A 19,733-nucleotide genomic window follows, 5' to 3' on the forward strand; every position below is an offset into this window, starting at 1 on the left:
GTCCAACACTGAGGATGGTATTACAGTGCTATAGAAACAACATAAGGCCTGTCTGCTTGCAGAGAGGTCTTTGTGGTTTGCAGAAATAGCAGTCACAACTGTGTGGGTTTTTCCTGTGGATTCACAGAAGGCCAACCTCAAGAAAGAATCTTTTTTCCCTTCTTATCATTGGAGCCTACCACCTTTCCCTTCAGACTTGCTAACTCAATACTGTTGAGAGGAATTAAACACAGGCTAGTTCAATGAAAAATAAAAACAAAGATATTTTCTCAATAATTACAATTATTCCCCTTGAGTGTCACACCCATTAGATGCATTGATGGTAAAGATCGGAGTTCACCCAACTCACTTCTTCCCTTGAGAGCAAGGCTCAGCCTCACACAGAGGTGAGGGGGAGCTGGGCCGCTCTCTGGTGGGAGGAAGGCTCCTGTGGCAGCCCAGAGAGCCTGTGCACATTGCCAGGAACAGCTGTGCCCCGTGTGCCCCTGCAATGAGCTGTGCTCTGCCAGTGCCCCTGGAGCTGTGGGGCTGCTCAGCTGTGGGGCAGGGAGAGGAGCAGGAGGCTGCATGTGCAGCTGAGCCATTCCTGGAGAGCACAGGGCTCTGGGCTCCTGCTGTCCCAGGGCAGCCCCGAGGCCAGGCTGCTCCCGTGGCAGCCCTGTGGAAGTGGCTCAGGGTTTTCCCCGTGGGCTGCTCCAAGGGGCTGCCAGCAGGAGCATGTTTCCATGTGCAGCTGTTCAGAAGTTTCCAGGAAATGTGCCCTATGAAGAATGTAGCTTCATGTGAGAAACAAAGCCCACACCTAAGTTAAAATTTAAAGGAAATTTAATAAGGGACAATAGGGGACAAAGTCAGTAAAGCAAAAGGAACAGCACTGGATGCTCAGCCACAGCCAGAAACACACCATAACACAGGAACACCCCTTATATACCCTATAATATATACATATTCAAACACTTTAACATAGATCCTCCTCCATCCCGCCCCTCCAGAGCATGTGCAGTCATCCTCCTTACGGTCCTCTGCTGCTTTTCAATACATTCAACAAGTCTTGATTCTTTCATTGGTTAAATGTTAACATTACCACAACACAACATTCGTATTAAAAGAGCTCTAAGCTTTAGTAAAATTTCTTTTACAAAAGTCAACTTATAAAACACATAGTATCACACTTCAGATGCTTTATGTTTGCATTGTGGCCTCTGTTACACTTTGTATTTCCACCTGACTGCCTACAGTCTTACCAAGATGTTTTCCTTGGACACTTCCGATTGTCTCTTATCTACAAAGTCCTTGCCTCCTGAAAGGAAAGAGAAGAGCTCTCTTTCCTCCAAGCTCAGGAAGTAGCTGCCAACTGTCTGAAGAGTGTTTCAAGAGTACGATTTATGCATTAGTCTTCATAGTTACAGATATACATATGTTCTGATCTTTAGAAGTAGTTTTGAATAAATATGTTTAGAGTGTATCTTTTAAATTTTTATGACATCTTTTTAATTGTATATATTTTATTTTGATTATTTTAAAAACTAACTAAATAAATTTATTTTAAATCAAAAGGAGAATGTGAGACCAGGACCTGCTAGCCTAGAGGTTATGGGAGTGCAGCTCACTCAATGTGCCTATGTCTCATCACATTCTTTCCTCATTGAGCCGCTCCTCTTCCTCACTTGCCACGTTTTCTTTGTGTCATTTGTGCTGCTCTTTGCTACTTGGAATTACAATGGGGCCACTTGTTCACATGTTTGGGGGACAATGGACCCAAAAGATCCTGTCAAAAGTCAAAAGTTTTCTACCTGGATGTATTCTGTGCTCACCAAAGGCCTGAGCAAAGCTTTGCTCCTTTGCAATCTCACACAGATCTGGCTCCCAGGTGTCTTCAATCACAATTTCATGGGTAAGAGGAGCTCGTGTATTTCACTGGGAAAAGATGCACTGCTTTGGAAAAGTCACATCTCCTTGCACAGCCACTGTTTGAATAGGGGCATTCTTGTTTCTCCTCAAAGCCATTGCTCTTGCACACCAGAAAGACGAACATCCACAAACAGGAATGATGCCTGGTCCTCCTGCTGCTGCTTCAGAGCACTGGGAAGTGCTTGGTTTACAAAATTAAAGTTAGGTATTGCTTGGGTCTTGGCTCAGTTTTGTGGAAGTTTAGAAGGAAAAGAAAATCTGAGATAAGAAGCTTAGGATAATTGGATATATTGGACCCTATGCTTGCTTTTTACCTACTTTTTTGCAGGATTGGCTCTTCATCCCCAAATGAGTGACTGGGAAATAGTCACCCCCAGAGCTGTTGCTTACTTCTGGAGAATATCAGTCTCCTGGGTATTATCATCCAAAGAGTAGAGAAATTCACACAAGTCCTCGTCTCCTTATGCTGCAAGGAATCTAAGTTAAACCTATCAGAGGACTCTTAAAATTACTAAGAATTTATTTAAGAGGCTTTAAGAGTTATTAAGCTTATTTGAGGCTATTTTTACTGGTTATTTAATAGCCTCTGAAAAGGTCACAACAATCTTCACTGTGTGTTGGGAGAAGCCAGGTTGCAGAGGCACTCATCAGTCCAGGGAAACTGGGAATACATCAAGCATCTTAATGCTGGAGCCCTTTGCTGTGGTATTTGCAGTGGCTGCTCTTCTGTGGAAAACCTTAATACAGTTGTTTGGCTGTCAAGGGAATTCTGTGGGGCTGAAAATGGGACATCATATACTTACCTGGGCTAGCAGAGCTCAGAGGTGCAGTACATGCTTTCTTCTTCTCTTGGCTCTTGGTAGGATACATAGTTGTGAAGTACTGAGTTTTTCAACATGAAGAGCATAGTATTTCATGTGGGTTTTAAAAGATTGTCCGTGGTGTATTCTAGGTTCTTTCTTTGTTTTGCACCTTAGAGGGTTTTGGTTTTGTAATTTTTTTGCACCTTGTTTCAAGCTGTTGTTGATATATTATTTGGACTAATATGAAATTTGTCTAAGACTCATAATTAGGTAACTATTTACCAGGAGTCATTTCTAACTAGAAGCTCAGCTGCAGAGCACTGTGGTATCAGGTTGTCCCTGATGCTCCCTATTTCCTGACTTTTCTACATGAGAAAATGTGCTATGAGAACCTACTTGCAATCCAGGTCCCTTACAGTAGTTAAGATGTGCAGGTATATTCATGTGTTTCCTCTGAAATAAAAAGGTGAAAGGATCTGCATGGGTATCCAGTTATTGATGAATCCTTCACTGTGCAAAAAGATCCAAAAGATGCATTACCTTGTGCCCTGGTTGTCCACATTAACTATATTTATTAGCAAAGAGACACAAAACTTCCAATAGGAGTAAAACATTCCAAAGGTAAGGCCATTCTACTGTACTGGCAGGTTGAAGTTCCAGTTTGGATGTTAAGAGATACTAAACTTCTATTATTATAAGAGGGGGAAAGGCTGCAATGAAATGTCCCCATAAGATTGGCAGAGTCACACTTTAAAGCCAAGCAGCTGGTAAATTTGTTGGTTTAGATTTTCACTGCAGAGTCATCTCTGCCCTGCCATGTTATCTGTGAGTCTGCTGGAATGCCTGGAAAGTTTTGTTCACAGCTTTATAGCTACTGCTCTGGGGAAGGATGGTCTTTGTTAGCATCCTCAGGCTTTGGCTTGGGTTCACTCATATCCTAAGAAGCCAGTGCTTCAGTAGTTTTAATGAATGAAGGGCAGCTTATTGCATTTAAAGTTTTCAGTTTCTCCTTAATTGCTGTACAATCAATTAATCTGTGCCTTGAGGAAAGCTTTACTAAAGCAGGAGGGATAGATGTGGAGTAAGATAGGCTTATCACCCTTTTTCCTTTCAAATAACCTTGATAAAGGGTGTGTTCTATACAGTCCAACTTCAGAAATTCTTACACTATTACTTAATGCAATCACAGAGTTATATGTTAGTAAAGAAAGAGAAAATAATAAAGAGATGTAAGAGGCCAGATTTTGAAAATCAGAATGTCACTGAAAGGAGAACAATTAGGGGCTATGATGGCTGTGGTTAATTTTGTGCTAGAAGTGGTGGAACAGCATAGGTGCAGGGCAGGTATATGTGTGATGAATGGAAATGGAATCAGGAATGGGATAATGTGGTCCTGAGCCTTGATCACCTTGTCCTGCTGCGTATCTACACTCGCTAGCTGCATATGTTTTCTTTTGACATTAACATTTTCATTATTCATCCAAAAAGGACTGTGAGCAAGAAATGCAAACTTGGGATCTTGGCCCCCAGTTTTCAGGTGATCCAGTACACAATAGTGAGTTTGTATGAACCTTCAACTTTGCCTGAGGACAGTGTGGAAGTGAGCTCCTAATCCATACTGCAGGTGCTATGGATCTTGCCCATAGGATCTTACTCAGGAAGATCAAAATCACACCTGCAAAACACAACTCCACATGCTGTAGTCATGATGGCACTGAGGACATTTGATGTGGAAGAATTAACCATTTGCTAATCTAGGAGGTTTTCTCTTCAGGAGATACTGGCAGTTCTTTACTGATGAGGTAAAGTAGTACTTACTGATGAGTAAGAAGAGGTTACTTCATCTCTGTGTTATGGTTTCTTTCCTTCCTATAGCAAAGGTGATGTCTTAGAGTATTTCCTTCAATGGTAAAACTTCATAAATGGTTATGACATGCCTTGAATGTTAAGAGGTATGGCAGTGCTAGCACTGCAATATGCTGGATTTATTGATAACCTGCATAGCATTCTCAGCCATGTTGCTAATCACAGAATCACAGAATATTCTGAATTGACAGGGATTCACAAGGACCATCGAGTCCAGCTTCTGGCCTTGCACAGAACACCCCAAGAGTCACACCATGTGCCTGAGAGTGTTCTCAAAACACTTCTTGAGCTCTGTCAGGCTTGGTGCTGTGACCACTGCCCTGGGGAGCTGTTCCAACGCCCAGTCATCCTCTGGGTGAAAAATATCTTTTTAATATCCAGCCTAAACCTCCCCTGACATAATTTCAGGCCATTTCCTCAGGTCCAGTCACACAGAAGAGATCAGTGCCTGCCCCTCTGCTTCCTCTGACAAGGAAGTTGTAACTGCAATGAGGTCCTCCCTCAGTCCCCTCTTCTCCAGGCTATCTGAGGTAGTTCTTGAAGTCAGAAGAAAGAAGCTGGAGTGTGTGTGGTGCCTTAGTGTTCTAGTCATCTTCAGACGCCAAGGGAATGAAATGACAACCCCTTTAAAGGTCTGAGATTTGAGTAGTGTCACTGGAAACAAGGGCAGCTGCCAACTTTTTAAATGTCTGCAGATAAAGAGCAGCACAGAGCTGTTGGCTGCTCTTTTCACAGCTGTGAAGAAGCCCTGGCTGGAAACCTGACCCTGCTCCACTGCGAGCTCCATCCCTCTGCAATCTGACCCCACTGCAGGAGTGCACTCTGGTTTTAACCCTTAGCACCAAGCCACTGGCCCGAGTTAGCTGTGGTTTTACACAGCAGCTCTACTGAACTGGCCACACTGCCAGGTAGTTCGGGCTTCAGCCAGGGCAGGGCAGGGGTGGAAGCACAGCTCACCCATGCTCTGGTCTGTCAGTGCCCAGGCTGGATCTTTTAGCCTTAAAAAAGACTTATTAGTTGAATGGATATGCAATCTAAGTTAACTGATGTACCAGCAAAATGCAAAACAAGACAAGCTTGTGCTGGGATAGGGGGAGAGGGAGCAAATGGACTTTTATAGTTCAGGGCATAGTTAGTGCACTAAGAAATTCATCAGTAGTATAACATTGGGCTAAGATTGAAACTGCTTGCATACATGATATGGGAGATCAAACTCATACCTTGTATATAAAACCTCTGTTTTATTTACGTCAGTAAAAAATAAATGTTTAAATTGAGCCTGGTCTTATAAAACAACTGTATTCCAGAAATGTTGTATTTGTGAAAAAAATTGAACTGTTGACCAAAAACCTGTTAAAAAACTGTTTGTTTTTTTTTTTTAAATGGAGAGGCAAACTATTATTTCCTGCATACTAGAGTTACTCTCAATTTCATGCTTGCAATACAAATCAAAGGTAAACACATTTTTTGCAAGAGTCCTGTACATTACTAGACTAAAAAGAACCTCTTAATTACATGTAATCACGAGTTCACATTACAAACTTGCAGATCATTCCCCCAGAAACTGTGTCTTGCATACAATGAGCAGTTTGCTGCAGCATCCTTTGGGCAGCATCAGAATCCTTCAGCAGCATAAGAATCCTTCAATATTCAGGAGGGACTGTGTTTGCAAGGAGCCTCCTGATGAGCACAGCCTCAGTCAGAGCCAGGGGGGATGAAGTGCCAGGATGGCAGCTCATGTACACATCTTCAAGGGAGCCTGGTTTTGGGCAAAGGAGCTTTGCTGACTCCATGTCCAGAGAGCACATGTAGGAGGAGGTTTCCAGCTTGACTGCTGAAGTGAAGTGTTGCCCCACGTGTTGCTGTAGCAGAATCTGTTTCTTGAGGGATGTAGGGAAATACTTTCTCTTATTCTCCATCAGGGGTACTGGGAAGTTTCAGCATGAAGCCATAAAGAGATGAACTGATTGCAGTAGCTGAGGAGAAGCCATCCTGCCATCGTCCCACTCTGCTCTTCCTCTGCAAAGCTGCATTTAGGCATGCAAAGTGCCAGTTTCCTGCTGTCATGTCTCTGCTTTGCTTCTCTTCTGGGGGGTTTCTCCCAGCAGAACAAACCAACCCAAAATGCATGCAAAAATGCATTTGTATTCTTACCCAGGAGGGAGAGAACTGCACTTCTGATGAGGGGGAGGACAAACTAGCAGAGTTTACACTGCTGGTGAGCTTTGCAGTATATCCCTGATGATTTTCCACCTTGAAGGGCATGGTGCATCTGCCTGTATGATTACACAGTGGGCTGGCTGACATCTGTATGGCTATGGCTGCTTGGGCTCTCTAAGCTAACAAACCCCTGACCATCCAAAGCATCTATTCACTGTGAGGTGCTTCTCTGTATTCAAACCTTCACTTTAAACATAATAATTAAGGTTTCCTTGTGTCTGTGGTACAAAAAGGCACTGCACTTTGTGAAAGATGCTTGTGCTTAAGGCACGGGACTAAAACTCAGGAGTTCAGTATCTGGAGAGTAACCCTTGTACTGGAGAAGGTGAAGCTCCCTTCCTCCATCATGAAGGGTAAAAATCCTGTGTTGAAGGTGAGTTCCCAGACACCACCTTGATGAAAACTGTTGGAAAAGATTTAAACTCTTCCTAACAAAGTATAATACATTTGGCTTTTCTTTTCTTTTTTTTTTTTTTTAATGGATCTTATTCTGTACTAAAGTTGTAGATGAAATGTCAGATGAAACTAAAACTACATTAATTAAAAGCTGCATCTTAATCATGATGATATATTAGTTAGGTGAGAAAGATCCAGTAATTTTTGAGAGAGTATTCCAGTGAATGCTGTAAAATCTGAGGATTAATTGACTGTAAGTAGCTTGTGTTTTATTATCAAGACTCTATCTAGACTATCCAGTGAAATTACAATAAATACCCTCAAACTGCATAGATCAGAAAAAATATATAAAACTTTTTCAGGGAGAACAGGATTCTCTATGGTGGCATTTTTATTCTTTTACAAAAAAACAAAAGAAAAACAAACTCGAACAAAACCTCCAAATTTGTCCTTAGATGCCTTGTGATTTATAATGTTTGATTGGGCTGTTGCAAAACTACTCTAATCAGGATTAAGCCTTGTACCCTGGAAACTAGAGGTGATAAGATTATCTGGTAATCAAAGGTGATTTAGGAGATCAAAGGCTTTTTTGAGGGAGTAAGATCCCTAATTTTTTTCCTTCAAAAGGGACTGCTTTATTTTAACTTGTATATGACATTATTCCCTCCCTGCATGTTGATAAACACTTAGGGTAAAAATGTGTCTTTGCTGAAGCCATGAATTTTTAATTACTGTAACACTCAATTGGTTCATGGTTTTACCTTCCTCCTGGAAAAGTCACACCAGCCCTTTTTACACAGACTGTGATGCCTATATAAATTACATGCTGAGTACTGATAATTTGTGTTAGCTTTAAAAATCTTTTGTCTAAATTGGGGAAAAAAGGACTTGGCTATAAGTCCTGTTGCCATCAACCAAATTTTCCTCAGACTCACCCAGCTACAAAGTGTTTCTTTAGCTCCATGTGGATCTCTGAGCAAAACCATGGAATGAGAGGAGAAGCAGCCAGCTGGTATTTTGTCAAATTGTTGAGTCCAGTCTGGGGTTTTTGATGCAATCATACATTTGATGCCATCACACAGTTTCCTTGCAAGAGAAGATGAAGACGTGCTTTGGAGGCTTGGGAAGGCTCTTTCTTGCCTCTGGGCTCTCTGGCCTGGCTCATACCTCTGCCTCTGGGGTGCTCCTGCTGTCAGTCCCTCTGCAGCCCCTGGCCCACCACGTAGAGCTCGGGGTGGGAAGCAGATCTGTTGGACTCTTTGCTTTCAGGAACGCCAGAGCTATTCCAAGAGTCACCTGCTTTTCTAGGGCTCTTCTCCAAGCTGCAGAAAGAAAGATGCTTAAGAGGCTAATGAATCGTGACTTTTTCAAACAGCACTGATTAGACCACGTTAACCCACAAAGCACAGAGGCTGCACGACACCCTGTCAGTCACTCCCCACACCCTGTCACTCCCTGTGGAAACCCAGGGTGCCGGAACTCAAAATGTCCCTCAGACATTTTTGGAGATTCCAGGCCCTGGTCAGAAGCATTTGAGACCCTGGCAGGCAGCTGGAAACAGCTGTGATTTTGGATTTGAACCATGGAATGATTTACCAACCTTGCAGGAAGACCAAGAAGTCACAAAAGTTTAGATATTATAGTAGAAGTAGTCACAAAGTAAAGGGAAGAATTTTTGAGTGCTGTACAGGGGGGTTTTAAGTCCTGTACAGGGGGGTTTTGGTTTTGTACAAGGGGGTCAGAAGTTTTAAGATGGAGGGATTTGGGCCTGTCCTGTCCTCCCTCTTTCTTCTTCCTTTCCTCCATGTTATTGGTGATGTTGGCACTCACAGATTGGTTTAGAGTAGAAAAGCACCATTTAATATAGGTAGTAGGTATTGGGAAAAAACTATAAACATGTAACATGTAATGTACCATATAAAAGATAGCAGCAGCCCTGGGCAGGGGGAGAGAAGAAGAAGTCAGGGGACAGAGAAGATGTCAGGGTGTGCGTGTGCCTCTGCCTGAGCTGCTGAGCAGACCACAGCAGCTCAAGAAGAAAATCTTTTAGATAACTTGCAATAAACAACCATGAGACCGAACAACAGAGACTGCTGAGCCTTTCTTTGGAAACACGGGTTGGAGGAGAGATTTTTCCACCACACGGAGCCACCCCGTGACCAAGGGTGGGCTCTGGCACCAGGGCAAGGGGAATATTTCTCAGTCTGCCCTGAGGGGTTCTGACTCCCAGGGAAGCACTGACTTTGACCCTCATTCATGGAGAAGGCCTCCAAAGTCTCAAAATAAACTAGAGACCACAAAAGTGTGAAATAGATTATAGAGAGTAGTATAGTATGTCACTTGGGTGAGAAATTTATGTTTTAGGATTTTTAGGATCTTGCAGATAGGGATAAGATGGAGGGTGTAGGGTGTTGTCTCATGTTCCTTTTTCTTCCTTCTTCTTCCTTCTTCATGGGTTTGGGTGGTATCTTGTAATTGGGTAGAAAAATCTGCATTGTGGGTCTTTAGGGGTCAGTTATTGGGTTAGAAGGGAAAATAATCTAGGTGTCACTTCTTAATTGGGCAACTTAGTTTTTGATTAGGCTTAAAAGGCCTTGTAACACAAGATTGTTAGCCATTTTCGTGCTGTTTTCATGCATGCAAGGTCTGGTGTAGACAGTGTGCTGAAGTTTTGGTAAGATAACAATAAAACAAGAAACTGAAGACCAAAAAAGTCCTGTGCATCTTCTTTTTCTGACACAAAACTGCTCCAGGAGGGTTTCCCCTGTCAGGGGAGCCCTCAAGGGGGGCTAACAAAGCCATACTTCCCCAGATTTTACTCTTGTCATGCCAAAGGCACCGTCCTCCTCCCTCCCAGACCTCTCCTGGGAAGAAAACATTCTGTGTGCTTAACAGGGGATCAGTGTGAGACTGGGTTTCCCTGCAGACAGGGGCAGATTTGAGTGAAAAGTCTTGTTTCAGACTGCTGAAGGAACGGAAAGGTCTTACCTAGCCTGGTTACAGTGATTTCTGAGCATGCCAGCATGACTGTGGGAGGGGAATTCTGCTATGACACATCTGCTGCTCTCACTCTGGTGACAGGAGCACTGAGACACAGAAAGTGAAAATGATGTTCTTGAGGTTGCTCTGGCACTCGCTAGGGGTGCAGGGACTTTATATATCAAGACTGATCATAGCAGTGGATCTAGTCATGGGTATCTCTGTGTCTTCCTGCTGCAGTGTGAGAAGTGTGCCCTGTGTTGCTGCAGCTCATTAATGTGGTTTAAGCTCGACATGGGGAAATATTTCAGAGCTATCTGGGAATCATGACTGTATTTTAAATGCTAAACTGAATGAGCTTTCAACTACAGACAAGCTGTAGTGTTCCTACTCTTAACTGCTAGGACTTCAATGATTTGAACTGCTAAATGAAGAGATTTGTGATACATGTCCAGTCATGAAACAAATTCCGATTCAAATATCCCCCAGTTGCAGAAGGGTTCATCTGGGCTACTTGCTTTGAGCCTGATTTAGTCAACCCAGTCTATTCTCAAGCTCTCATTGAACACTATGTTAAAGACAATATAATTTTGTCTTCTTTCTCTGCTCTACCACTCAGGAGAGGAGCAGTCTAAATGAAATACAATTTTGTTAAGGTGCATACACAGAAACTGTATCACAGATTAACAGAATCTATGAGCAGAGAAATTGTATATGTTGTGAGATGAGATGCCAATAATTGTTGAGATGCCAATAATTGCTGATTGCTGTTAAATGACCAGGCTTAGAAACCAGCCAAATTATCTCAGTCTATCCAACCACAGGTTGATTAAATAGGAACCAGTTGAACTGAGTTGAGAACTGAAGTTCCTGTCAGGTAAGATCTAAGATTAAAAGAAAAGCTACAGCTCCAGCCCTAGTTAGGGCTACTAATGTTTTAAATCCTGATATTCATTACAACATGGTATGGGCAGAAGACATGTTTGGAGAAAGAGTGAGTTTTGCCTTCTAGGAGAGCAATGAGTGTGCAGGAGACACACAAATCCATGCACAACACTGACATTTAATACCCATCAATGCAAGCTTGCAAAAGAATATGGAAATTGCCTCTTTTTTTGTGTGTGTTTTTCTGCTAAAAGGGGGTGTGTGGGAGGAGCAACTCAGCTGCCTCTTTTTGCTTGCACAAGCTCTGCCAGATTATCTTTGGCAACCTGCTTCTTAGAAAACTGATGTTTTAATTTGGTATGGAAAAAGTGGGGGGGATATACCTCTTATATCCCTGAGTTTATGAGCCTGGGACAAACTGGATAACTCACTGGTCTTCAGAATGTTTTTCCTATGAAAGATTGATAGTATCTCAGGTTTGACTCTGTGTCCTCCCCCTTCTACTAATGAAACTGCTAATAACACAGAAAAATAACACAGGAAAACACCACACACACCAAAAAAGGTATTGCTGTGTTTGGAAAGAAGAGGTAAAACAAGGAGAGGAAAGGAGACTGACAGCTGTGTCGTAGTGGCTCGTGAATTTGATACCAGATGCAAACATTGCTACAATGAGGAGGTTTAGGTTTAGGTTTAGGTTCAGACATTTTGATATTTTCCTCTGTCATCTGGATGAATTACAAAGCAAAGAAAGTCCAGGCTGTTAATTGGACTTGGAGGAGAAAGATGGATCAAAGTGTGGTGCTTTGTCTATGAAGGCACCTGCTAAAAGAGCAGGGCTCAGCATCTGCACAGGGTGATGTGGTGCTCACAGCTGTGGCAACCACCCCAGTCCTGGGCAGGAGGAGAGGACCTGAGTGATGTGAAGAGCTCTCAGATCTTTTTTCCCATGTTCATTCCTAAAATGGTCCTTCTCTGCCCATTAGCCCATTGGCTGTGATATTCATTTTAGGCCATTCAATGCAAGGTCCATAAAATTTACTCCAGGCAGCTTATTTTGGGTGTAAGAAAACACACAGTTGTGTATTGCATCTTAAATCAGTGTGTGTGGTAATTAATGCTCTAAATTTCCCTTTTGCTTATGTTGATATAAATTTGGCATAACTGACTAGTGCTATTGTTGGTGTTCATTGGGATAAATGATAAGCTGAATTTGACCTAGGATGTATTTTGTTCTTCCAAGATACTTGTAGATCATAACACTAGGATATATGACTTTTTTTCATGAAAGGGATGATTTTATTTACAGTGAGTTTTTTATATTACTCACTATACTCCGACAGACTATGACAGAAAGATAATACACCCCATTGAAGTATAAATTAGCAATTTATAATAAATGAATAAAATGCATCCATAAAACTGCCCAGGTTTTTGTCTTGTAAGATTTTAGATAAAAACTCTTTGGAAAACATTTATTTCTACTGGTAGGCATTGTAGAAGACAAAACTGACTTCACACAGTACATAGAAACAACAGAAAACCCAGGACACTGCACAGGAATTTTAGGAAATATTCTATTGTCAGACTACAATGCAATATTAGAACTGGGAATGAAAAATAGTTTGCATTTCCCAGTGTGTTTTACATGTTTTGTTCAGCACATTCCTCTACTACCAGCATGGAATACTTAGTCCTTATTCTGTCTTTGGAGTGGGAATGCCTGGAAATCTGTCCTCAGTGCCCATGACTGTCCCTGTGCTCACAGAGCCCGGAGTGCTTGTGCACCTGCAGGTGCAATTTCATCCTGTTGGGGCTGATTTTGCCAATCCCTATCCCTCCTCAAGGGAATGAGTCAGGTGACTGCAGCTCTTCTGGGGTAAGAGCAAAAATACTGCTCATGTGTGGAAAGGTTACCAGAGAAGCTTAAAGCTTAATTGACTTACACATCCTAAGATGTTAAGAAACTAGAATAACAGCACTGCACTTCCAGGCTGTTACACATCTTTGAGTATTCCCAAATACCCACTTCTCTTTACTGTCTGGTTTTATGTTATTTTTTTTCTTAGGTGATAGACAAAATTTAAAGCTGATCCCATTTTTTTAATAAGAGGCCACCACTTTTTATAAACATAGAACTGAGATGTGTTGGTATTTAGATTTCTTTTTCAGAACAATGCATCTCCAGTAGCCATGGGATGTTTTTGAAAACTAGCCTTGGGCTGTGGACCCAGCAGACTTGACATTAGCACCTAGGTCTGAAAGTGTGCACAAGAAGCATAAAATTCCAGCCTATACTTTTGTCCACACAGATCCTTGCCTATATATTATCTGTCTCTCATTCTTACCTATTGAAACATTCTCCCACAGCTTTCAGATGAACAGTTTATACTGGATTAGAACCCCTCCTCTTGGCCCAAGCCTATCTTCTCATAAATATTTATGTTTATAACCTGAGGGCTACTTCAGAGCTTTTTAAGAATTGAATGTGGATGCCCTTAGCCCCCACACAAATAAGGGGAGTTCTGTGCCATGAAGCCAACTCTGAATTTTCCCTGGGGTGCCTGTCACAACTTATGTGTAAGGGTAAGGCTTGAGCAAGCCATGGAAAGTTAACTCTTCTCTTCATTCAGACTGGTAGTCTACTGAAATCTGAGGCAAGAAAACGGAACAGATTATTTCAGCTAGAAGGGACTGACAATGATCATACAGTGCTATCTTTGCCCAGCCATCTTTTCTGCACATGAACAGGACACCTTTCTGAGAAACCTCTTAACAGCTTTAAACTCCCATCAGAAGTTCAGAAGTTCAGTGCTATAGGTCTGCTTTTCTGGCATGAAATTCCTTACCTTGCTTGGTGAAGTGCAGGTTCACTGCCAGCTGTTAGAGGAGCTGGGAGATGAGGCTGGACCCCTGGGCGGCGGTCAGAGAAACTTCTCCTTACGAAGGGCTGAGGATTGCTGGCACTCAGGGACAGCTTCCTGGTGCGGTCACCTGCCTGCCGGAACAGCAGGCTGCTCTTCTGGGAATGTGCTGCAGCTTCAGGCTGGCTGGTCACCTCAGCAGTGCCCTTGCTGGGTACCACTGGAGGTCTGGCTTCGAATAAGGAAGAGGTGGCCGGGCAAAATATGGAACGGACGTTGCTGCTCCTCTTGGAGGAGGAGAGCTGGTGCTCGTCCCCAGCCTCCAGCCCAGCCCTTGGCCCCTTGTAGGAGCGAGATGGGGAGGCTGGTGGGGAGGGGGTGGTGGGGAATGGAGTGGGGGAGCCTGCCAGCCGCTGTGCTGTCGGTGAGCTTTGCTTGTGCCCCACAGGAGGGCTGAGGGGTTTTCGTTGTGGTGGTGGAGAAGGCAGCTTCTTCTGCAAAGGTGGGCTGGGCACCCTGGGGCTGGAGGGGGGACTGGGTTTCCTCGGCATGGTGGGTGAGCTTGGTTGCGTGCTGCTGAAAGCCTGCAGAGAATGCCTGTGATGCGCTGGGGGGCTGAAAAGCCATTTCTCAGTTGGTGAAGAAGGAGCAGTTCTCGTTGGGGAGACCCTCCTGGTGAACAGTGAGCCCTTTTCGTTGCTCCGGAGCGGATCGGGAGAGCCGTGCTTCTGGTGTGGCACTGAAGGTACAGGTGAGTTGGGCCCCTTGCTCTCTGAGCTGTTGCTGGGTGGGTTTGAAACCCCACTGGGATTCTGAAGAGGAATAATTTTATGGGTTTGCTTGTATAAATCCGCAGCCTCTTTCCTCTGGGTTTCCAATATCTCCTCCTGGCTGGGGATACGCACATTGGTAGGGTTCAGCTCCAGAGAGTATCTCTGCAGTTTCTCATCCCCTGACCTGGGGGTATTCCTTGGACCTTTATTAGTCACCACACTGGGGCTGCTGATATTTTTGCTTGGCAATAAATCGATGGACTGAAGGGAGGCTTTCATTTTTGGGGAAACTTGTGATCTCCTAGCAGCATGCAATTCTGGTTTGGTGGTCTTTTTGGCATCTTCCAAAGAGTTTCCTTCTATTCTTGCAGTTTCTTCAGGCTCGGATAAATTTTCAGAAGAAGTGTCCATTAACATTTCAGGTGGTGGTGGTGGCAGGTTCTCAGTGTCTTCATCGGTCTCTTCCTTTGTGTCCTTCTTGCTTAATTCTGCAGGTGGTGAAGGAAGGAAGGCATTTGGAAACCTAGAAGAAACATCATTGGTGTTTGTGTCTTCTACTGGTGAAACACGATGCTTAAGATTTAAAGGTGCCAGGCCCCTCTGAAAGGGAGTGGTGGGTGGGATGACTGGAAGTCCAAATTTTCTGATGCACTTTATTGGTCCTAAGGATCTTAGAGGTTTGGCTTTTGCAAGATCATCAGTAGGACTGAAGGTTTCAATCAGTTTTTTGACAGACTGCCGGGGGGCACAGCTGCTGCCACTCAACATTTGTGCTCCAGAAGGCTCATTTTCTTTGGCTCCTGATGTCTCCTGAGAAGGCACAGTAGCTCTTACAGGCTTCCTGACTCTCTTTTCATTCAGGACAGGATTTTGATCAGATGTGAACAAAGGGACTTTATCCTGGTTAGGCAGGATGCTGAAATTTTTTGAGAGGCCTGCCTTCAGCTTGCGGGAGGACCTAGATGTAATTTGATCATCCTTCAAATAAGGTGCTGTTCTTGATTTCCAAAGCTCCAGGTTGCTAGCCATATCCTTTCCATACAACATTTCCAGCCGTTTGCTGAGCTCTTTTTGAGTCCTCTGAAGCTCTAGAAGAGTTGGGTCTTCTGCCTGGCTTCTGAGGGACTCCTCTGACCTGGACCGTCGTTGTTTCCCAAACCTTCTCTGTCTGCCTGTTGCTGTACTGGGCCTCTTTGCTAGGACTGCTCTTCCACTCTCATCCTCTATCCATTCTTTACGCCTGGATTTAGCTGGGACGAACTTGATTTTTTCACTGATGGCATCTTTCATCTTCAAAATGATTTCTTCTGTATCTGCATTCTCTGTCCTTTTGATGGACTGCCTTTGAATGTTATCAGTGAGTGCAGGTGAAGACAGGGACCTTGGCAGAGCATCCTTCCCCATTTCTGATAAACTTGTGCTGTCATCATCCTCCCCCAGCGTGCTCTCTTCTTCTTCATCATCATCATCCTCATCCTCATCTGAAGGAAAATCTGTTGATTCGCAGATTTTGAAACGTTCACCTTCCTGAGTAGAATCAGACTGCAAGGAGTTGTCGGAATGGCTTTTGCACAAGCTTGCATACTGGGGCACAGCAGAAGTGGCTTCTGTAACTCCACCCTGACAAGAAGTCCCTTCCCTGCTTTGTACAGATGAATGAAACATGTCTTTAAAATGCCTTCCAAGAGCACAGCCATGGGATGCAGCTGTGCCCATGCTCACACGCTCCGCGGCTCTGGCATGCTTTCGGGATGGATGTCCGTGTGCACAGGAGTCACCTGGCTGTGCTCCGTGCTGGCTGAGAGCACCAAACTCTTTGAGGGACTCACTGTCCACACCAATGCCACTGTCCTCAGAACAGAGTGTCCTGTCATCACCGTGGGACTGAGAGGGTCCCATCGTTGAGGCTTCGAGCAGCTTTACCGTCCGGAGCAGGTGCTCATCAAAGCTTTGCTTTGCTTTCAGTTTGCCTTCCAAGTTGCTTGCAGCAGACTGCAGGTAGCTGCACGTCTCCTGCAGGGCGTTGGACGTGAGGGAGGCCAGCATCCCACTCACCAGCTGCATTTTGTTCACTGTATACTGCAGTAGCTGCTGCAGAAGATCAGGGTGCTCCTTCAAATCGTCCTTTTCTGCTGGCCATGCCAGATTCCCACCTACATCTTTGAGAAGATTTTCCCCATCCCTGGCAATTTCTTCCAAGAGCTGGTTGATTTCATCAAAGCGAAGCACAAGGAAGCTGATCATCTGCTGCAGGAAGAGCTGAGTTTGGGTGGCCTGGCTGGCCATGTGCAGAATAGTTTCATACTTGGAGAGGTTGGGGTGTAAGTAGGCGTACGCACTCTGGTGAGCCTTGACGAGCAGTTCGGGGAAGTCTACCTTCTTCTCTGTCTCACATGGGGCCAGAATGGACTTTTCTTTATTTTTGTTGGGTTGACCTTGCCTTGCCAGCTTATGGGTTTTTTTCTTCCTTCCTTTCTTTGGGATTTGCTTTGCATTGCTTTCATTCTTGTCATCCCAGACGAAAGCTGATGCTTCTGATTCGCAGGAGGTTTGCTTTCTGATCTCTATGGATTCAGCGATGTGCTTTTGAGACTCAATCAGTTCAGACATAATGACTTCAGCGTCTGTGGCTGTCCTCTCAATTTTCTTGCCTTCCCTGGAAATCTGGGAATCTGAATGAGTTTTGGAAGATAACTGCACATTATCATTTTTGTCCAGGTCTGACAGTCTATCCTCCTCCTCTTCTTCCAGGTAGTCCTTCCTCTGAATCCCATACTCATCAATATTGTAGCAAGATGAACCTTTAACCAGCAGAGGGATTCCTTTATCTCTCAAATCAATAGGAAAAACACTTTTGGGTTTATTCAAAGCGTTAAGACCACTTCTTGCAGCAGTACTATCAGTCTCACTGCGAGAAGGTGTGCAGCCCATCTTTTCTTCGTCTTTATTTTTGATCAAAAATCCAGAAGAACTCGGGAAAACACATGTAAAAATCAAACTCACTGTGTCATCCTGAGCTGCAGACTGGCCTGTGTCTCAGGAGATTTCCATCATGGTCCAAGTTTTGTTGTCAGTTTTCTTTGTTGATCACCTTAAAATCACATGTGCTTATTGCATAGGGTCTGCTCTTGCATAGGGTCTGCTCTCCTGATCCATTGTACATTCCCACTTGGGTTTTCTTCTTTGATTCAAAAAAAGCAGTGTGAGAGCTTGGCTGGATTTAGAGCTAATGGATTAAGAGCACTTGCGTACCTCACTTCTGCCCTGACAGATGTCCACTGCAAATAAGATTTTAAGCTCATTAGGGTAAGCAGGCTCTACCCAGTCAGCACCAGTGTTGTATTTATAAAGGCAGATTTTTTTTTTTCTGTGTATTGGGGGGCAGAAGGACTTGGTACCTGTCCCTGCTTTTTTCCCTTGTTGCAAAAACATAACATACAATTGAATGCAGAGATCCAAAGGAAGAGGCTGTATTTTGAAGCCGTTTAGAAGGGAAACTATTTGAACGTGGCATGTAAGCATCATTAGATGCTCTTAACTAAGAGAAGGGTGACCTTGACCATGGATGTACCTGCTGGAGAGTAAAGACAGGAAATCAAATGGGTCAGAAATGCCTGTTAAGACTTCTGCGTTGAGAGTCTTCAAAATTTTCCCCTACTTGCAAGTGACAAGCTGTTTGCTTTTTCCTTCTAAGACTTCCAAATAAGATTTTGCAGTTGTTTTCCTTCCTCTCAGATGATCATTCTTGAAAATTACTTTTTTTCCCGTCTAGATAATTTCCCAACCTGAAAATCTTAACTGTACAACAACAGTATTTGAATTAAGTAATTCAGTAAAATAAGTTTTGCATATCTTGTTAAGACAGCATCTGAACCTAGTGGATCCAAACTGTTTATTTTCAAATCAAAATTAAAAATTGAATGAAAACTAATTTTCTTCCTTTGTCTGAGTGTCTTGGGATAAAATTTGAACTCACAAAAGTGACTTGCTTACCTTTATTTCTTTTTCATTTGCCAGGGCTTAGGTCTCTTAAATGTAAGGCTTTATGAGCTAAAACTCTAAGAAAAAAAACCTGAAAAATTAAAAAAATATAGACCCATATCTGAAAAAGGGAAGGGAAGGGAAGGGAAGGGAAGGGAAGGGAAGGGAAGGGAAGGGAAGGGAAATAAAGACCTGTTGTTTGTATTACTTCTAAGGTCAGGATGGTATAATAGTACTCTGAAAGAGAAACTAGGGAAGCCAAAGTAGGAGATGGATGAGGCAGAAGATACTTTTTTTACTTTTCCAAATATTTATTTGTGAAGTGTGGCATGTGGAAGCAACCACCTCCAACCTTCCTCTTCACTACTCAGACTGGCAGAAATGGATTTGCTTTGTAATTTCCAGACACAGCTTTTGTACTGAAGGTGGCCCTTCCTCGGTGTTTCAAGGGTTACAGACAACAGTGGCCAACTCAAATGCTGACGAGAAGTCTCCAGCTTCTCTCTAGGAATTTCCACCTGCATGGTCATGTGTATCTTGCCCAGTTCCCACAGATCTTTACATGCTGCCCAGCCTATGAAACATTCTCAGACTTTAAGTAACGGCTCACATGACTGATTCCTCAGGGCTGGACTGCAAGCTGTGAGGGAAGTTGTTATTCTCTGTAGCCCTATTGTTCAAATCTTTTTATCTTTTCAGCAGAGACAGCAAAATCACCTTGTTTTACAGGCAAAAAGGCACTACAGTAATTCCCAGGAAGATTTTTAAAACTCTATGTGCTTTCTCCAGAGTAATTTTTCAGGAACACATACATTGCACTGAATGTACAGGATGACATAGTAATTTCCCACAAGGCTTCTCTGGGAAGCATCTGGAAATTACCTCCTGACTGTGCTTCTGGCCTGTCATTCAGCTGAGGCTCTGGCTGCTTCTGTGTCTCACCACAGTGTATTTTCTACAGAACCACCCCAACACTTTCTGTAGTCCCTTTCTGACATGTATCTAATGTGTTCAAAGGGGGGAAGTGGAGCAGACTTAGGCAGCTGCTTCATCCT

The 19,733-nt window shown here is 43.5% G+C and overlaps 1 protein-coding gene across 1 annotated transcript; it reads right to left on the reverse strand.

Annotated features, from left to right (window-relative positions):
* Window positions 1-1,318: 1,318 nt before the first annotated feature.
* PCARE (photoreceptor cilium actin regulator) lies at window positions 1,319-18,795 on the reverse strand. Its single transcript, XM_021534889.3, has 2 exons — window positions 13,910-18,795; window positions 1,319-8,518 (listed from the first exon to the last, which is right to left on the reverse strand). The coding sequence occupies exons 1-2, from the start codon at window positions 17,626-17,628 to the stop codon at window positions 8,389-8,391; spliced, it is 3,849 nt and encodes a 1,282-aa protein (XP_021390564.2). The 5' UTR covers window positions 17,629-18,795; the 3' UTR covers window positions 1,319-8,388.
* Window positions 18,796-19,733: the final 938 nt, after the last annotated feature.

This window comes from Lonchura striata, chromosome 3, assembly GCF_050655825.1.
Source record: "Lonchura striata isolate lonStrDom1 chromosome 3, ASM5065582v1, whole genome shotgun sequence".
NCBI lineage: Eukaryota > Metazoa > Chordata > Aves > Passeriformes > Estrildidae > Lonchura > Lonchura striata.

Excerpts from the sequence above, each read along its gene's own strand:
- PCARE (XM_021534889.3), bottom strand. The coding sequence starts at position 17,628 with ATGGGCTGCACACCTTCTCGCAGTGAGACTGATAGTACTGCTGCAAGA. Across the intron at positions 8,519-13,909 it reads CCTGCACTTCACCAAGCAAG|CTTGGAGAAGAGCCCTAGAA; the intron begins GTAAGGAATTTC and ends TTCTTTCTGCAG.